The following is a 15,578-nucleotide window of genomic DNA, read 5'->3' as shown; positions in this document are numbered from 1 at the left end:
CCCACTAGTATTTATAGGCCTTTATTGGGACGTTTTAGGTGGTTAACTAAAAGACTAGGCTTTATTTATTTATGTTTACTTCTATTCGTTTATTTACTTTTACAATTCCAATATTTCTCTTTTAGTGGTTATAATTATGGATAGGTAGTTATTATATTACATTAAACAACTAAAGTTTATTGCATGGATAAACTTGTGCGCGCGTGCGCATTGATGAGGATACGAGACTAGCAGCGCGTTTACGGGGCAGTAAGGGGGCTGGATGGGTCTATGGTCCCAAGTCGTAAGCATATACACTATAGTCACACCCACTCGATGAGGAGCTGCTCGGGTGGTTTCGGTCTGAATTTGGGAAACCGCTGCTCGCCAAAGAGAGCAGGCGCACCGAATTCCCAAGAGCCAGAGATAGGATCACTAATTAGGAATTTCCCTTCTGAATAGAGAACAACTACCCGTTTTAAAATTAGATTGGATTATTTATTAGGATTTTCGCTTTTAAAGGTTTGCCGAGCTTTTTTTTCTTTTTCTTCTTGACATGATCTGAAGCAGCATATCCTCTCTGAAATTCTGCATTTTGGAAATATTAGATGAAAATTGTGGATATTAGGGTGTCAGAAGTTTCCAGCAATGCACCAGTTGCATCCACCAGTGTTTGGAGCGCATAGTAAAAGCAGAAGTTCTTCTCAGGAACTGGGGCTGGACGGAGGGAATAACTGTTTGGTTTTGTAACTTCTGTGCGCCCTCTCTTCCTCTTTTTTCGTCTCTGCCTCAGCCCTTGGAGTCTTGGAAGCGAGTGGATAAACGATTTACGCGGATAAAATATCTTTCAAACGATTAAAGTCGACGGTTTTAAGACTTAGAAGATACAGAATAACCCGTCTGAACTTCTGGAGATTGTAAAGAAAAGGAATGCTGAGCAGAAGAGGCGCATGGAGAGATGCTGTTTCTTCTACCATGGATCTAAAGGGCACTTTAGCGGTTTTGGTGCTTTTGCTTCTATGCTTGTGCCCTGTTTTCAGTCAAGAACTCAATCCAAAGGGTAGGAACGTGTGCAAAGTTCCAGGGTAAGTCGGATGAATAACTTCTGGGGGGGGAAGAAATAAAAGAAAAAAATAATGTCTTCTGATCATTCGGTAGACCCGATGCATGATATCAAGCAAGTGCAAAGTTGAAAATCAAATGTTATTAAATTAAAGTTTATTGAATGCAGCAGTAATTAATGACAATTAAACACTAGGCCCATTTCTGTGAGCTCCAAGAAAACAGTCATGAACATAAAGAGGTAGCCTATTTAAATTAAGAGTTAAAAATGTAAAAGTTAAAAATGACATATCTTTTTTGTTTTTAAAGTTAAAGGACAGGTTGTTTGTTATTTCACTATATGTTTGTTTTAACACTAATCAATCACAATATATATGAAAGTGTACAGAAATAATTGACTTTTAAACATTAGTGACTTTTAAAACTGTACACACGTTGTTTGTGATGTTGTTCCAAATACAAATGTAGTTGTGTCAGTCATCCTGTTTCACGTCTGGGTCTGACACACATCGAGGGATAGGAGGCGATACCAAATACTCAAGCACTGAAGCATTGAAGTCGTGGCATAGTTTAGATATTAGGCATAGATATTTGTCTGTGCAAAAGAACAATTAAATGAATCAGCATTAAAATCCTTATCATTTATTAGTGCAAACAAATGTTTTATATTAGTTTAAAGGGGAAAAACAAGCATCAGTCTATATCAAAGATCTTGTAATGATCTTTCAGTTTGCTATACTCTGCTCATTATTTCAGAGTTTGACCTGTACAGTTGCTACAGACTGTAAACTCTTCCCTGACCTAAACACAGAGGTCATCAAAGGTGCAACATCTACCCACAACAAACAGTATCTATGACCTACATTTTATTAAAGGGATAGTTCTCATCCAAATGAAAATGTTGTCATCATTTCCCCACCCACATGTTCTTCCAAATTTCGTCTGTTGAAGATATTTTGAAGAAAGTGGATAACCAAACAGTTGCCACTGACTTCAAGTCAATGGCTACCAGAAGCTATTTGGTTACAAACATTGTTTCTTCTAAGTTCAACAGAACCAGGAAATTCATACAGGTTTAGAACAATATGAGGATGAGTAAATTATTATTATTGTTATTATTATTTTATTATTTATTTATTTATTTTTCTTTTGATGAAATATCTCTTTAAGAATGGATGTAGAAGGCTGCTCTTTTCCATCAAGTGAGCCAGGACTGAGAATAGTGCAAAAGAAGTGACCTACAGTACATACTTTTGATACTACAGGCTACCTTTCAGAAATTTGGGCTCATTTAAAAAAAATAAAAAAATAAAACTGCAATATTGTGAAATATTTGTACAATCTAAAATAACTGTATCTGTTTTAATATATTTTTACAAATGTAATTTGTTCCTGTGATCCTTCAGAAATCATTCTAATATACTGATTTGCTGCTCAACAAACATTTCTTATTATTGTCAATGGTGAAAACATGTGCTGCTTTATATTTTTGTGGAAACTGGCATACAGGATTCTTTGATGAATGGAAAGTTCAAAAGAACTCCACTTATTTGAAATATAAATATTTTGCGACATTATTAATGTCTTTGTCACTTTTGATCAATTTAATGCACTCTTGCCAAATAAAAGTATTAGTTAAAAACACAAACTCACACACACAAACTCACAAACACAAACTCACACACACACTTACACAGTACTTACCCCAAACTTTTGAACTGTATTCTAACAGTAGAAGAGTTTCTGCAATTAAATAAGCATTTATTGTACACAATATTAACAGTAATACTTAACAAGTTGAGCATGGTGAACCTGGAAATAATCACTAAACCGTCAATTAATTGGTATATATATATATATATATATATATATATATATATATATATATATATATATATATATATATATATATATGTATATATATATATATATATATATATATATATATATATATAAATATATATGTGTATATATATGATTATATATATATATATATAATCATACAAAATGACATTGTGAAATGCATGATTTTAATTCAAAGCATTTTATATTATATAAAACAGCTGGATTTAGATGTTTAGGTGTTAATCTCAAAATTATGTTGTATTTCTTCTCGCTAGACATTTTTGAGGAAGTCTACTATCAGTGTTAAGCACTGAATGGTTTACTCTGTTGTTTAAACGTTTGTTTACTTTGCGATTACTGGCTCCAGAAGGCTATTGCTGTACTTAAGATCAGAATGAAAACCACCAGATACGATCTAGTTTGTATTCTCACAAACAGAGATTCTCACCCACCACAGACTTTGACAGGAAGTTCACGTTCGTTTTACAAAATAACTTAGAATTTCCACACAGGACTTTATTGTTGCTTAATCAAGTTTGGCCCCCCAGCTGTTCACTGATGCTCAATTTCCAGTTGTTTAAGCTTTCATCAATGGTCCTAGCTTCGCGTTGATGTTGGGTTTGACACAGAGCAGAGAAGTCAGGGCTGTGGTGTAGATCATGTCTGGCTAAGACACGCACACATAGGCTAAACAAACTTCGACTGAAGGCAGAGAGCGGCCCCCACGTTTCAGAGGAAGCCAAAGTGTGGACAAGGCTTCTCTGGGGTCACATGTGGAGGAATATGAGGGGCGGCATACGTCTTATATCCAAGGAGCACTTAGAGAGTATTACATTTTAAGGGGAAGCCACTTAAAGTAGAGATAGCGGGGATAATTTGAAAGGTTTAAAGAAGAGTAGGAAGATAATTTTGTTTTTCATACATGGAATGTTAGGGAGTCTTTAAATGAAACTGCACTTAACTCATATTTTCCACTGAATCGCTTGATATACACTCAGTTCAAAAGTTTGGGGTTGGTAAAAAAGTGTCTTAGGCTCACCAAGGCTGCATTTATTTGATCAAAAATACAGTAAAAACAATAATATTGTGAAATATTATTATAATTTCAAATAGCAGTTTTCTATTTGAATATATTTTAAAATATAATGTATAAATGTGATGTAAAAGCAGAATTTTTAACATCATTATTCCAGTCTTCAGTGTCACATGATACTTCACAACAGCATCATTTCAAATAGACTTTTAAAATAAAATTTTCCGTAACATTGTAAATGTCTTTACTGTCACTTTTGATCATGTCTCCTTGCTGAATAAAGTATTAATTTTCTTTCAAAAAACTGACCTTAACCTTAGAACAGTAGTATATTAACCTACAAACATGCATGTTGAAACCTTAAGATAAGTGTGTGGTGCTCATATGGGAGAAATGGGTTCAATTCCAGTCCTTATTGTGTCCCGAACCCATTCCTCCCACTTCCTCCCATCATTTTCTGTCAAAGAAATGCATGCAAGTTGCTGCGGCAGGCCTGTTGTGAGATGCTTTGAATAAAACACCCACCGCAGACACATGCAAAATTCCACCGGGACCATATGTGATGAATTAAAATAGTAATTCATGCAAAAAAATTACAATTCTGTCATTTACTCACGCTCATCTCTTTCCAACCCGTATGACTTACTTTCTTCTGTGGAACACAAAGGAGATGCATAATGACTCATGCACTATATTTCAATTCTTCTGAAGCCGTGAGACAGCTTCATGTGAGGAAAGTGAATCAAATTTAAGTCATTAATCACAGAATATGTATTTAGAATTGGTGCATAAAGAACTGTGAATGAGACTGAGAGTGCTTTGAGTTTTTGGGGTTTTTTTTACGAATCCAGACATTTAATATTTTGGATTTAGAAGAACATACCATGTTTAAACAAGCTCAATTTAATATTCGGAAAGGCTATTTCAAAGCTTTCTATTTATATGGAGCCCAGACTGTTTATTAGACTAACTTACTGGCCTAGTTAAGTTGTTTTGCTTTTGTAGTAGATTTGGGTTTTTTTTATGGTCAGGTCTTTTTTTTGATGATGTAACTAATTTATTTTTTTGATGGGATCATCTGGTTCGCATGGCTGCTGTCGTCGAGAGGGTGGAGAATGGAATGAATGCTTATGCTTGTGTTTGTGTGACTGGATATGAGTCAGTATATGTTTGCTATCTGAAACATCTGCGCTTGTGAAGCTCAGGAGAAGCTACAGATGGCATCCAGACATCTGCAATATTCCTCAAGAGCCACATGCTTAAATCTCTCATGGACAGTTGAAACTTTGGTCAAGGCATTTGCAAAATATGCTGATATGAAACTTTGGTCAGGGCATTTGCATATTATTGTGATAAAGATTTTTTATTTTTTGATGTATTTTTGATTGAGTATAGTTTGAATTTTATTTGTCTTATAATCTTCAGGTCACCAGGGTTTATGTGTTGCAGCGGATGGGCGCAGCAAGGCGAAGAGTGTTTAACACGTAAGTGTCATTTCCTTTATGTTAGTGTCACTTTACACGATTTATATCTTGATTATGTCCTTCTCCCCTCAGCGCTCTGTGAAGGTAACTTCACTTGTAATGAGAACGAGGTGTGTGTCCGACCAAACGAATGCCGATGTCGTCATGGATATTTTGGGGCAAGTTGTGACACAAGTGAGTTCATCAAGCTAATTTTAATTGTTAAAAAAAAAAATCTTTTTTGCTTTTTACTCCATGTCACTAAGTTTTGAGGTCATTTATATGCTAATATAGCTACAATTTACAAAGATGTGCACTCAAAATTTACAATAACAATGATACTTTATCCAATTTTTTTTTTCAAGTTGCTCTTGAAAAAAATGTCCCAAATTAGCTAATCATAAAGTTGCTAAGCTATGATCAAAACTAAAGGCTATTTATAAAAATAGTCAAATCTTTCAGTGTTCCACTCCAAATTCTTCTTGTGAAGGCTTGTACTTGTTAATTGTAAGAAAACTGTGTGAAAAATGAACAGCACTGTTAACAATTTCAGCAGACTTTAAAGACAACATGACTTCAAGATTGAGCCATTTGACTCTATTTGAACATGTCTCTTATTCTAAAGAAGAAATATTATAATCGCTCGTAATTTTCATAAAGTTCTTTCACCTCTGAATTGACTTTTCAATTCCAATGATGAAACTAATAGGAAAAATAGGAAAAATTAATATTGATCAATAATATTTATTTATCTTCACTCCTCAGTTCAATTCAAAAGTTTGGGGTAAGTAGCCTTTTTTTTATGAAATTAGTAATTTATTTAGCAAGGATGCATTGAATTAATATAAAGTGACAGTAAAGATTTTTTTTTCCATTTCAAATAAATGCTGTTCTTTTGAACTTTCTATTCATCAAAGTATCCTGAAAAAAAAAAATCTATTTCAATTTCCACAAAAATATTAAGCAGCAGAAACTGTTTTTAATGTCAACAATAATAATAGGAAATGTTTCTTGACTGCCAAATCAGCATATTACAATGATTTACGAAGGATCATGTGACACTGAAGACTGGAGTATTCAGCTTTGCCTCATAGGAATAAATTACATTTTGAAAATATAAGACAGAAGACCTTAGTGAGCATAAGAGATTTTTTATTTATTTATTTTTTTTTTATTTATTTAATTTTAAATAAAAAAAATAGTGAATGGTAGTTTGTGTATGGTATTGTATATACAATATAAGCATAATAGTATGTAAATATTACTGTTTTTACTGTATTTTGAGCAAATAAATGCACCTTGGTGAGCATAAGAGACTTTTTTTTTATCCCCAGACTGGTAGTGAATGATAGTGTACAGTATATACAATTTTTTTTAAAAATATATACAATATATACAATATATACATATAATAAATTTGTGAAAGGTATATTTTATATGCAATCTGAGTTTTAAAATCAACACAAAATATTGTCTAATATACTTTTACAACAAGCTGAAAAAATTCTTTCAGCTTCCCAGTTGCACAGTAAATATGTTTCTTTTCCTTTGACATTGTGCTTTTTCTGACTCCTCTAGAGTGTCCCGCTCAGTACTGGGGTCCAGACTGCAAGGGCATGTGCACGTGTCACCCTAACGGTAAATGTGACGACGTGACCGGGAAGTGCACTTGCTACCCAAACCGCTGGGGTGAGAACTGCGAGAAGCCCTGCAACTGTCAGAAAGGGAAATGTGACCAGGAGACGGGCAAATGCACCTGCCATGCCGGGTACTGGGGGCCACAGTGCAACAACAACTGCTACTGCAGCATCAACTCAGTGTGCAATCAGAACACGGGCCAGTGCATCTGCAACCCCGGCTGGTTCGGCCGGAACTGTGGTGCTCAGTGCTCATGTAACAACTCGCCTTGTGAGCAGTTTTCGGGCCGATGTCAGTGCAGGGAGAGGTTTTGGGGTCAGCGTTGTGAGCGGCACTGTCAGTGCGCGAATGGGAAGTGTAACCCTGTGGATGGATCGTGTACCTGTAAACCCGGATACAGAGGAAAACTGTGCCGGGAGCCGTGTCCAGCAGGATTCTATGGACAGAATTGCAAAAACAAGTGAGGAAAAAATGATGTAGAGTACAAGAAGTCTCTTATGCTTACTGTGGCTGCATTTATTTCACCAAAAATACAGTAAAATTTTATTTATTTTAAATTATTTCATTTTTTAATTATTCTAATATGCTGATTTACTCTACAATAAACATTCTGTATTATTAAATCTTAATACTGGAAAAAAAAAGTTTTGCTGCTTAATATTTTGGGGAAATTGTGATAGTTTAATGCTGTATAAAAAAGGTTTTGGTGATTAATATTTTGGGGAAATTGTGATTTAATAAAATAATAAAGGGTACATTTTTTTTTTTTTTAGCAAGGTTGCATTAAATTGATCAAAAATCATGGTACAGACATTTATAATATTACAAAAGATTTCTTTTTTATTTATATTTATGATAATTTTTTTTTTTTTTCTTCTCATCATTCATCAAAAAATCCTGAATATATTAGTTACCACAAAATGCAGCAAACACTCAATATTGATAATATGAAGAACAATTATTCATAATTAAGCACCAATAATAAAAGCATCAAATCAGCGTATTTCACAATATTACTTTTTTAAAAACAGTTTTAAAAAATGTCTACAGAATATTAGTGTTTGGAGCTTTATATTTTTGTTTTATGAATATAATTTTTTTGTTTTTTGTTTTTTTTTTTTGTTAACATCATTGAAAAAAAAAAGGTATATTTATTAGTTTTGCAACACAAATGTCAAAAAATTCTTAAATCAAGATATAACTTGAAAGCAAAAAAAAAAAAAAAAAAAAAAAAAAACTTAAAAGAGGGTAAGACCAATAATCTTGTTTTCGTTTTGAATTAAGTTGATTTTTTCTGTCCTTATTGGCAGATATTTGTTTTTGTTTTAAACATAAACTCACTTTTTTATTTGAAAACAAGACTTCATATCTAAAGTATGTTTTCTTGATTTAAGAATGTTTAGATATTTGGCAAGACAAAAGCACTGAGTAAGAAAAACCTTTTTGGTATATTGGTTTTACTGTCTTTTCTTGTTTCTGTTGCTCCAGGTGTGGTCACTGTAAAGGCCAGCAGCCCTGTAAGGTGACGGAGGGTCACTGTGAAACATGTGAGAGCGGCTGGAATGGGACAAAATGTGATCAGATGTGTGCAGAGGGTTACTTTGGAGAGAACTGTAAGGATCAGTGTCCGCCGTGCAAAGACGGTCATTTCTGCAACCGGATCAACGGGAAGTGTTCCCACTGCAATCCCGGCTGGATTGGAGATCGGTACGCAATTTTGGCCATTGTAGCCAACTGTTAAAAAAATGACTGTTAATGAAACAAGAACAATCCAAAATGCAAAGTTGACAAGAGAGGGGGGAATTATGTCTACTGACAGCGCTATTTATTTACATATACTATCTGCATTGTTTTTAGTGAAGCACCCACTAAAAACATAAATTGAAGTACTGTACATAAAACCATTTATACATCAATACACTACCTTTCAAACATTTGTGGTTGGTAAGATGAAAATATTGTTAAATATGATAAAATTTCAAATAATTGTTTTCTATTTGAATACATTTTAAAATGTAATTTATTCCTGTGATATAAAGCTGAATTGTCAGCTTCATTACTCCACTCCTCAGTGTAACATGATCCTTCAGAAATCATTCTGCTGATTTGCTGCTTAAGAATCTTTTATTATAATCAATGAAAACAGCTATGCTGTTTTTTGTGGAACTTGTGATATTTTTTCAGGACACTTTTTTTTTTTTTTTTTTTTGCTCATTGTATTTGAAACAGTAATCTTTTGTAACATTATAAATGTCTTTACTCTCACTTTTGATCAATTTATTTTCTCTTGCTGAATAAAAATATTAATTACATAAACAAATCTTACCCCAAACATTTGAACATATAAATGTTAATAAATAACTGAATTTAATAAATAAATAAATAAAACATCAATAGCTTCAGGCAAATAAAGCACAGTCTACAATACTAATATTTGTAATTAAGAGAATTATAATGGTGCTATAAACCAGCTTGATTAAACTAAATTGCATGTGATTAGTGATTAAAACAGAGTTTTTTCTATGAAATATCATACGGAATAGTGGAAGTGTACCAAGTGTTTAAGTGAATTCATCTCTGAAAGTTTTCATATGTTGCTGCTCCTAACGTAATTTCTTGGAGATTGTTGCAATGGAAACTAAAATCAAATTTGAAATTGACCATTTGCATAACCTCTACCTCTTTCTCTCTCTGTATTCAGCTGTGAGGTGCGCTGTCCTAATGGCACCTATGGAGAAAACTGTGAAAAAGACTGCAGCCATTGTTTTAATGGAGACTGCCATTTTGCCACAGGAGAGTGTCTCTGTGACCCTGGCTTCTATGGGACATAGTAAGTCACATCTGAGTCATGCACAAATTAAGCTCATCTTGATATCTAGGTCTGTTTTCATTAACCACTGAATCATCCTAAGAGTCATCCTAAATTGTTTAAAGATGAGTAAACCTTAAAACACATTACAGTGTGCAAAACAGGACACCAAAAATGATTAAATGTGCATTGATTCTTTGTAAACAGAGGCACTAAACATGTCCATCATAGGAAGATATGATGATCGTCAGGGGAGCATCACATAAACACATAATTGTATGTTTTGTGCTCTTATAACAGAAGGGAAGCGATTTTTGATACTATGTTGACTATAATTACAATTGCAAGACTTATTAATATTGATGAGTCTGAATCCCTTAATGTTCAGATTTCACTTAAACTTTGTACAGAAGATCATTTCAGTCTTACAGTATTTGTTTTTTGGTTTATCAATTTTTTATTTAAAAAATATTTCTGTAATGGCAAATCTGAATTTTCATTCTAATATGCTGATTTGCTGCTTAAGAAACATTTATTACTTATTATAATCAATGTTTTAAATAGCTGAGCTGCTTAATATTTTTGTGGAAACCTTCTTAAGAAACATTTATTACTTATTATTACCAATGTTGTAAATAGTTGTGCTGTTTGATATTTTTGTGGAAACCGATTTATATTTCTGTTTATTTCTTAATACAGTTTTTAAAAAAAAATGTCTTCACTGTCACTTTTGATTATTTAATGCATCCTTGTTGTTTTTTAGTATGAATTTTTTTTTGTTTGTTTGTGTGGCTCATTGTTTTAGTATTGTGTTTGTTTTTGAGTTGGTTTTGAGTTGAATTCCCCAGAGAACACACAAACTAGTGTAACAAAAATGTATAGCCTGTTATGTTGTTTTGGATAAAAGTGTCTGCTAAATGCATAAATATAGTTATTTTTATAAAAATTTCTTAGTGCTCTAATTTTTTTGAATGGATTTTAAAAATGTTATATAAACATATAAATGGTTAGAATATTCAGCCTTCAAATCTGAAATGGCCATTTGAGTTATTATTATTCTGAACTGCAAATTTTGATTGTTAGATTGTTCAGAGTTTTTATATGTATTTGTTGGTTGAGACCAATATTAAATAATAATAACAATAATCTAAATATTAAACACTATTGAAAATTATTCTAATTAAATATCATACCTTTACTTTAGATATCATACCTTTATTTTTGGTTGATGAAACAAGATCAGAGAACACACTGAAATAGAATTCATTGTTACTTAAAACCTTTATTGTATTTATTTTTATTTTTATTGTTATGTAGGTTTTTTTTATGTTTTTAGTTTAGGTTATGTGTTTTTGTTTGATTAATTGTGTTTTTTTTTTTTTTATTGCAAGTTCTTGCATTTCCAATATCAAGATAATTGCCTGTAACTGCTTTGTTCCATTTTCACTGGAAACTCCTGTTGCTATGTGCACACATTGCTTTTGTTTGATGTTTTTTTTTTTTCCATCAGTGTTGTTAATGTGCTCTTTGTATTCCTCTTCATTTTAGCTGCAACCTGACCTGTGAGTTGGGTCAGTTTGGAGTGAACTGTGCCCAGGTCTGTCCATGTCACGACAAGAACTGCAACCCAGTGTCAGGAGCCTGCAACCTATGTGAGAAACCCTTTCTGTTATGTCATTTGCTATGGAGACACAGAAGAACTCCTAAAGTGTTGAGACATACTTGTGGGGTCCAGCATCAGTCATATTTTCTATTACGTTAAGGGGGTGGGGGGCAGCTGCCCAGTTGACGCCAAGGTCAACTTAAGATTCAACCTTTTGACTCTCAACGGATTTGCATGCATGTCGTTTGCTAAAGGTGGAACGAGATGTTTTTAGATACAGCAAATGCAGCATGACATCACGTCATGATCATTATACGCATTATGCATTGTATTACAGCCACCCTGATTTTTCCAGGCTAAACTGTTTTTGTCAATATTGTGCAAAATGGGTATTTTTCCCCCCCAAAATACAAAGTTCCATACAGGACAAAAAAAGTACAATTAATGTAGTTCACAATATCAGTTTCGGAAAATGGGTGTTTTTTGTAGTTCACAATATCAGTTTCACTTTCCATTAAAATATGTACATATATATATTTATTTACAACAAGACTTATTTTTAGAGTATACCTCTTTACCTAAAGCTTTTATATATTAATTGTAGTATATTATAATATCACAATGCATTATAAGGTGTATAACAAGGCTTAACTAATGGATAAAAACTACTTTTGGAATGCATTTTATATAAAATATATAAGCGTTACCATATTTTTCCTACCCCACTGACAAGTATTTTTTTGTCTTGTTAAGCAATGGTTTTGTTAGGTTTATGCTTAAAACCATACAAAATATTTGCCTTTGGGGTAAGAAAAATACATTTACTTCCATGATATATTCTCTGAAAACAAGTCTGATTATTCTATAAATTGATCTCATTTTATCAATGTTAATATATTTTTACAAAAACATGCTGCTTACCAAAACATCTGAATAATCAGTTATTCCTAATTCCTAATTAAAGTTATTCCTGGGTTAAAGAATGAGGTGAAAATCATTTGTTTTTCTTTTATTTTTATTTGTGTTTGATTGTGTTGTGAAGTAAAATAAAAGTTGAGTTGATATTGGTAACAGTTCCTCACTATGTAGGTCACTGCCGTAGACAGCAGCAGTTTAACATGGCGGCCTGACGGTGTTTCCAGAGTGGTGTCTTATTTTTACGGCTGTGTTTTTTGGCTCTTTTCCTGCTAGCTCGTCCAGTTAGTGAGAGCCGAGGTTGTTTCACGCAGCTGAGAGAAATACTACAGGAAGAGAGTGAGAGAGACAGTAACTAGAAAAGGTGTGGGTCAGCAGAGGTTTCACAGGGACCTGAGTGAAAGCAGTAATGATGTCACTGTGGCCGACCTCAATGAGGCCTTCCTTGAACACAGCTGTGCTTTCAGCGCTTTCAAGTGTGGACTGAGCTCCACACTTCTGTGACAGAATCCACAGCACAAATCAAAGAGTCAAATGGGTTGTCATCAGTTATTATGCTTTAACTGTTTTCAGTTGGTTTTTAGAAGCAAATGTTTGCACAAGGAATATTATGAGAGGAATATTTGGGTTCAGCTGAAAATAATTTCTGTTAAACAAAAAGGAGTAGCTCACTCCAAAATGAACATTTGCTGAAAATGCCCTCAGGCCATCCAAAATGTAGATGAGTTTTTCGTTTTGTTTTTATTTTTTATTTTTTTCAGAAAAGACTGAAGAAATTTAGCATTTGATCACTTGCTCACCAATGAATCCTTTACGGTGAATGGGTGCCGTCAGAATGAGAGTCCAAACAGCTGATAAAACATCACAGTAATCCACAAGTAATCTCCAGTCCATCGGTTAATGTCTTGTGAAGAGAAAGACTGTGTCTCTGTAAGAAACAAATCAATATGTATCAATATGTTTTTAACTTCAAGCATCTATCCTAATTATTGTTTTCTCTAATAAAAAAAGTAGTCTAATCTGAATCAGGAGAGAAATATGCACAGATCAAGCGCCGTTTACAAGTAAAAACAGTTCAAAACAGTTATAAACAAATATGTGGATGAATATTGAAGTGAGAGGACAACAGAATATGGAATATTTCAATGGGGAAATGATATTATGGATTATGGACTCGTATTTTGGCCAGAAAAGACAGGTTAAAGTTAAAAAACCTTTAATGATGGATTTGTTTCTTATAACACTGAGCTTGATTGACTGGAGTGGTGTGGATTACTTCTGGATTATTATGATGTTTATACTCTCATTTTGACGGCACCCATTCACTGCAGAGGATCTATGGGTTAGCAGGTGATGTAATGTTATGTTTAACTAAATTTGTTCTGATGTTTTCTGAAGAAAAACAAACTCATTCAGAGAGGTGAGCAAGTGATGTTTTATTGAATTTCCCATTTGAATTTCTGGGTGAAACTATTCCTTTAAAATTGAAGTACAAATTTTATACGGCCTGCTGGATGTGTTTCACTTTTGGACATTTTTGAAGTTGTGAAAATATAGAAAAATGACATAACATGTTGGATGCACCATATTTTTTGTCTGGATCATCCAAAGGCCAGTAATTATTTCAGTGTGTATTACTGAGCTAATAACGATCGGCGATCCAGACAAAAAATACGGTGAATCCAACAGCTGAAATTCTTCATTCTCACCAGTGCTAAATTAAGCATCCCAACATTGTCTTTGTTTATGAACACAAGAGCCAAATGGCCACACTTTATGCTCCAGTGATAATGCCTGTTGGCAACAGATGCAATGAAGCCACTGGCAGAAGTCCTGCATCTCACAGGACACAACTGCTAGCTTCTTAAACTCCTGAACTCGTGTAGTAATTGCGAGGACATATAATTAATTTCTGTAGAGTATTCTTTAAGTTAAAACCTGTTTAATCTAACATTTGCAATGATGCAACATGAAATTATTCTGTGTATCATTTTGAAATTACTACACGGCTTTTGACTTTGATTGGTCAGTAGCGGCATTCTGCAGGGTACTTATAAGGATCATTAACTTTCATTCTGTGTAAACTTCAGCATTACTCCATTAAAAAGACTAAAATAGTTTATCTCTCTTTAAAAATCCATAAGATTTGTTCTGCAGTCAAAATAAACTGCTTTTTGCATGAATGGAATTGGTTAACTTCTGTACATTTTCCCTTAGCAGGCAAAATTCAACCTTTTAAAAGCTGTTTAGTGTGAAATGCCATGTGCAATAATGTAACATGAAATTATTCTTAGTTTGAATTTTAAATTCAGTATTTTCTATTGCTTCTCAGACTTTGAGCATTTAAAAGAAGGTTTCACCTGTTATTCTGCACAACACAATTGCATCTTAGTCTCCTACTACAGCCATGTTTTCATCAGGGATGTTTGGAGTTAAATTGTGTTTCTGTCTGTCTTTCTCTCAGATCCCAATCAGCGGATGGGAGTAATAGCTGCGGGAACGCTGGTGACATTCCTGCTGGTGGTTCTTCTCTCTCTGCTGTGCTGCTGCTTCCTCTGTAGCAACAAAGACAACCGCAAGTAAGTACAAATCAACATTAGTTTCTTAGTAAGTCCCAGCATTCTATATTAAAAGGTTAAAATACTTCCCCCAATTACAGTTTAATATGCAAAACAACATTAGAAGTTTATTTACAGATATTAGTGTGTTTAATCATTAGGCTTCTATCATTAAACTTTCACAAATATGAGTAATTTGCACGTAAAATGGACTTTCACAACTCTCCAAAAGTATTTGCAAATGCTGTGTAAACCTCAGATTTGATAGATAAACATGTGTCAATGAATTTGTAAATAGGAAGCCTTCATTATTTGAGTGGTTTGATGTCAAAATTTGGCTAAACCAGTTAAGTTTGAAGCAGAACTACTTTTTGAAAAAGAAAAAAAAAATAGCACTTACATACTTTACCTCTAAATAAATTTTTTTTTTAAATAAAAATGATTGAGTGTGTCAGATATTCCTCTTCCCCAATTATATAATCAGAAATATTAGTTTAAACTCAAACACAATACCATTAAAAAAGTTTGGCACTAATGCTCACCACAGCTGCATTTATTTGATGAAAAATACAGCAAAATTGTAAAAATGTTAAATATTATTACAATACAAAATAAGTATTTTCTATTGTAGTATATAACAAATTGTAATTTATTCCTTTATTCCAAAGCTGAA

General features: G+C 33.3%; 1 protein-coding gene across 1 annotated transcript in view; it reads left to right on the top strand.

Moving 5' to 3' along the window:
• Positions 1-496: 496 nt before the first annotated feature.
• scarf2 (scavenger receptor class F, member 2) overlaps positions 497-15,578 on the top strand; it is a 28,151-nt gene continuing 13,069 nt past the window's right edge. Inside the window, exons 1-8 of the mRNA XM_042723119.1 lie at positions 497-1,064; positions 5,345-5,403; positions 5,476-5,577; positions 6,961-7,480; positions 8,509-8,727; positions 9,722-9,850; positions 11,378-11,481; positions 14,812-14,926. Of these exons, the coding sequence (XP_042579053.1) occupies positions 910-1,064; positions 5,345-5,403; positions 5,476-5,577; positions 6,961-7,480; positions 8,509-8,727; positions 9,722-9,850; positions 11,378-11,481; positions 14,812-14,926 (1,403 nt within the window). The 5' untranslated portion in view covers positions 497-909. The remainder of the gene's footprint in view (positions 1,065-5,344; positions 5,404-5,475; positions 5,578-6,960; positions 7,481-8,508; positions 8,728-9,721; positions 9,851-11,377; positions 11,482-14,811; positions 14,927-15,578) is intronic.

The sequence above is a fragment of the Cyprinus carpio genome, chromosome B5 (genome assembly GCF_018340385.1).
Source record: "Cyprinus carpio isolate SPL01 chromosome B5, ASM1834038v1, whole genome shotgun sequence".
Lineage (NCBI taxonomy): Eukaryota > Metazoa > Chordata > Actinopteri > Cypriniformes > Cyprinidae > Cyprinus > Cyprinus carpio.
Note: the sequence above shows the minus strand (reverse complement) of the source record. Positions and strands in the feature narration are given on the sequence as shown.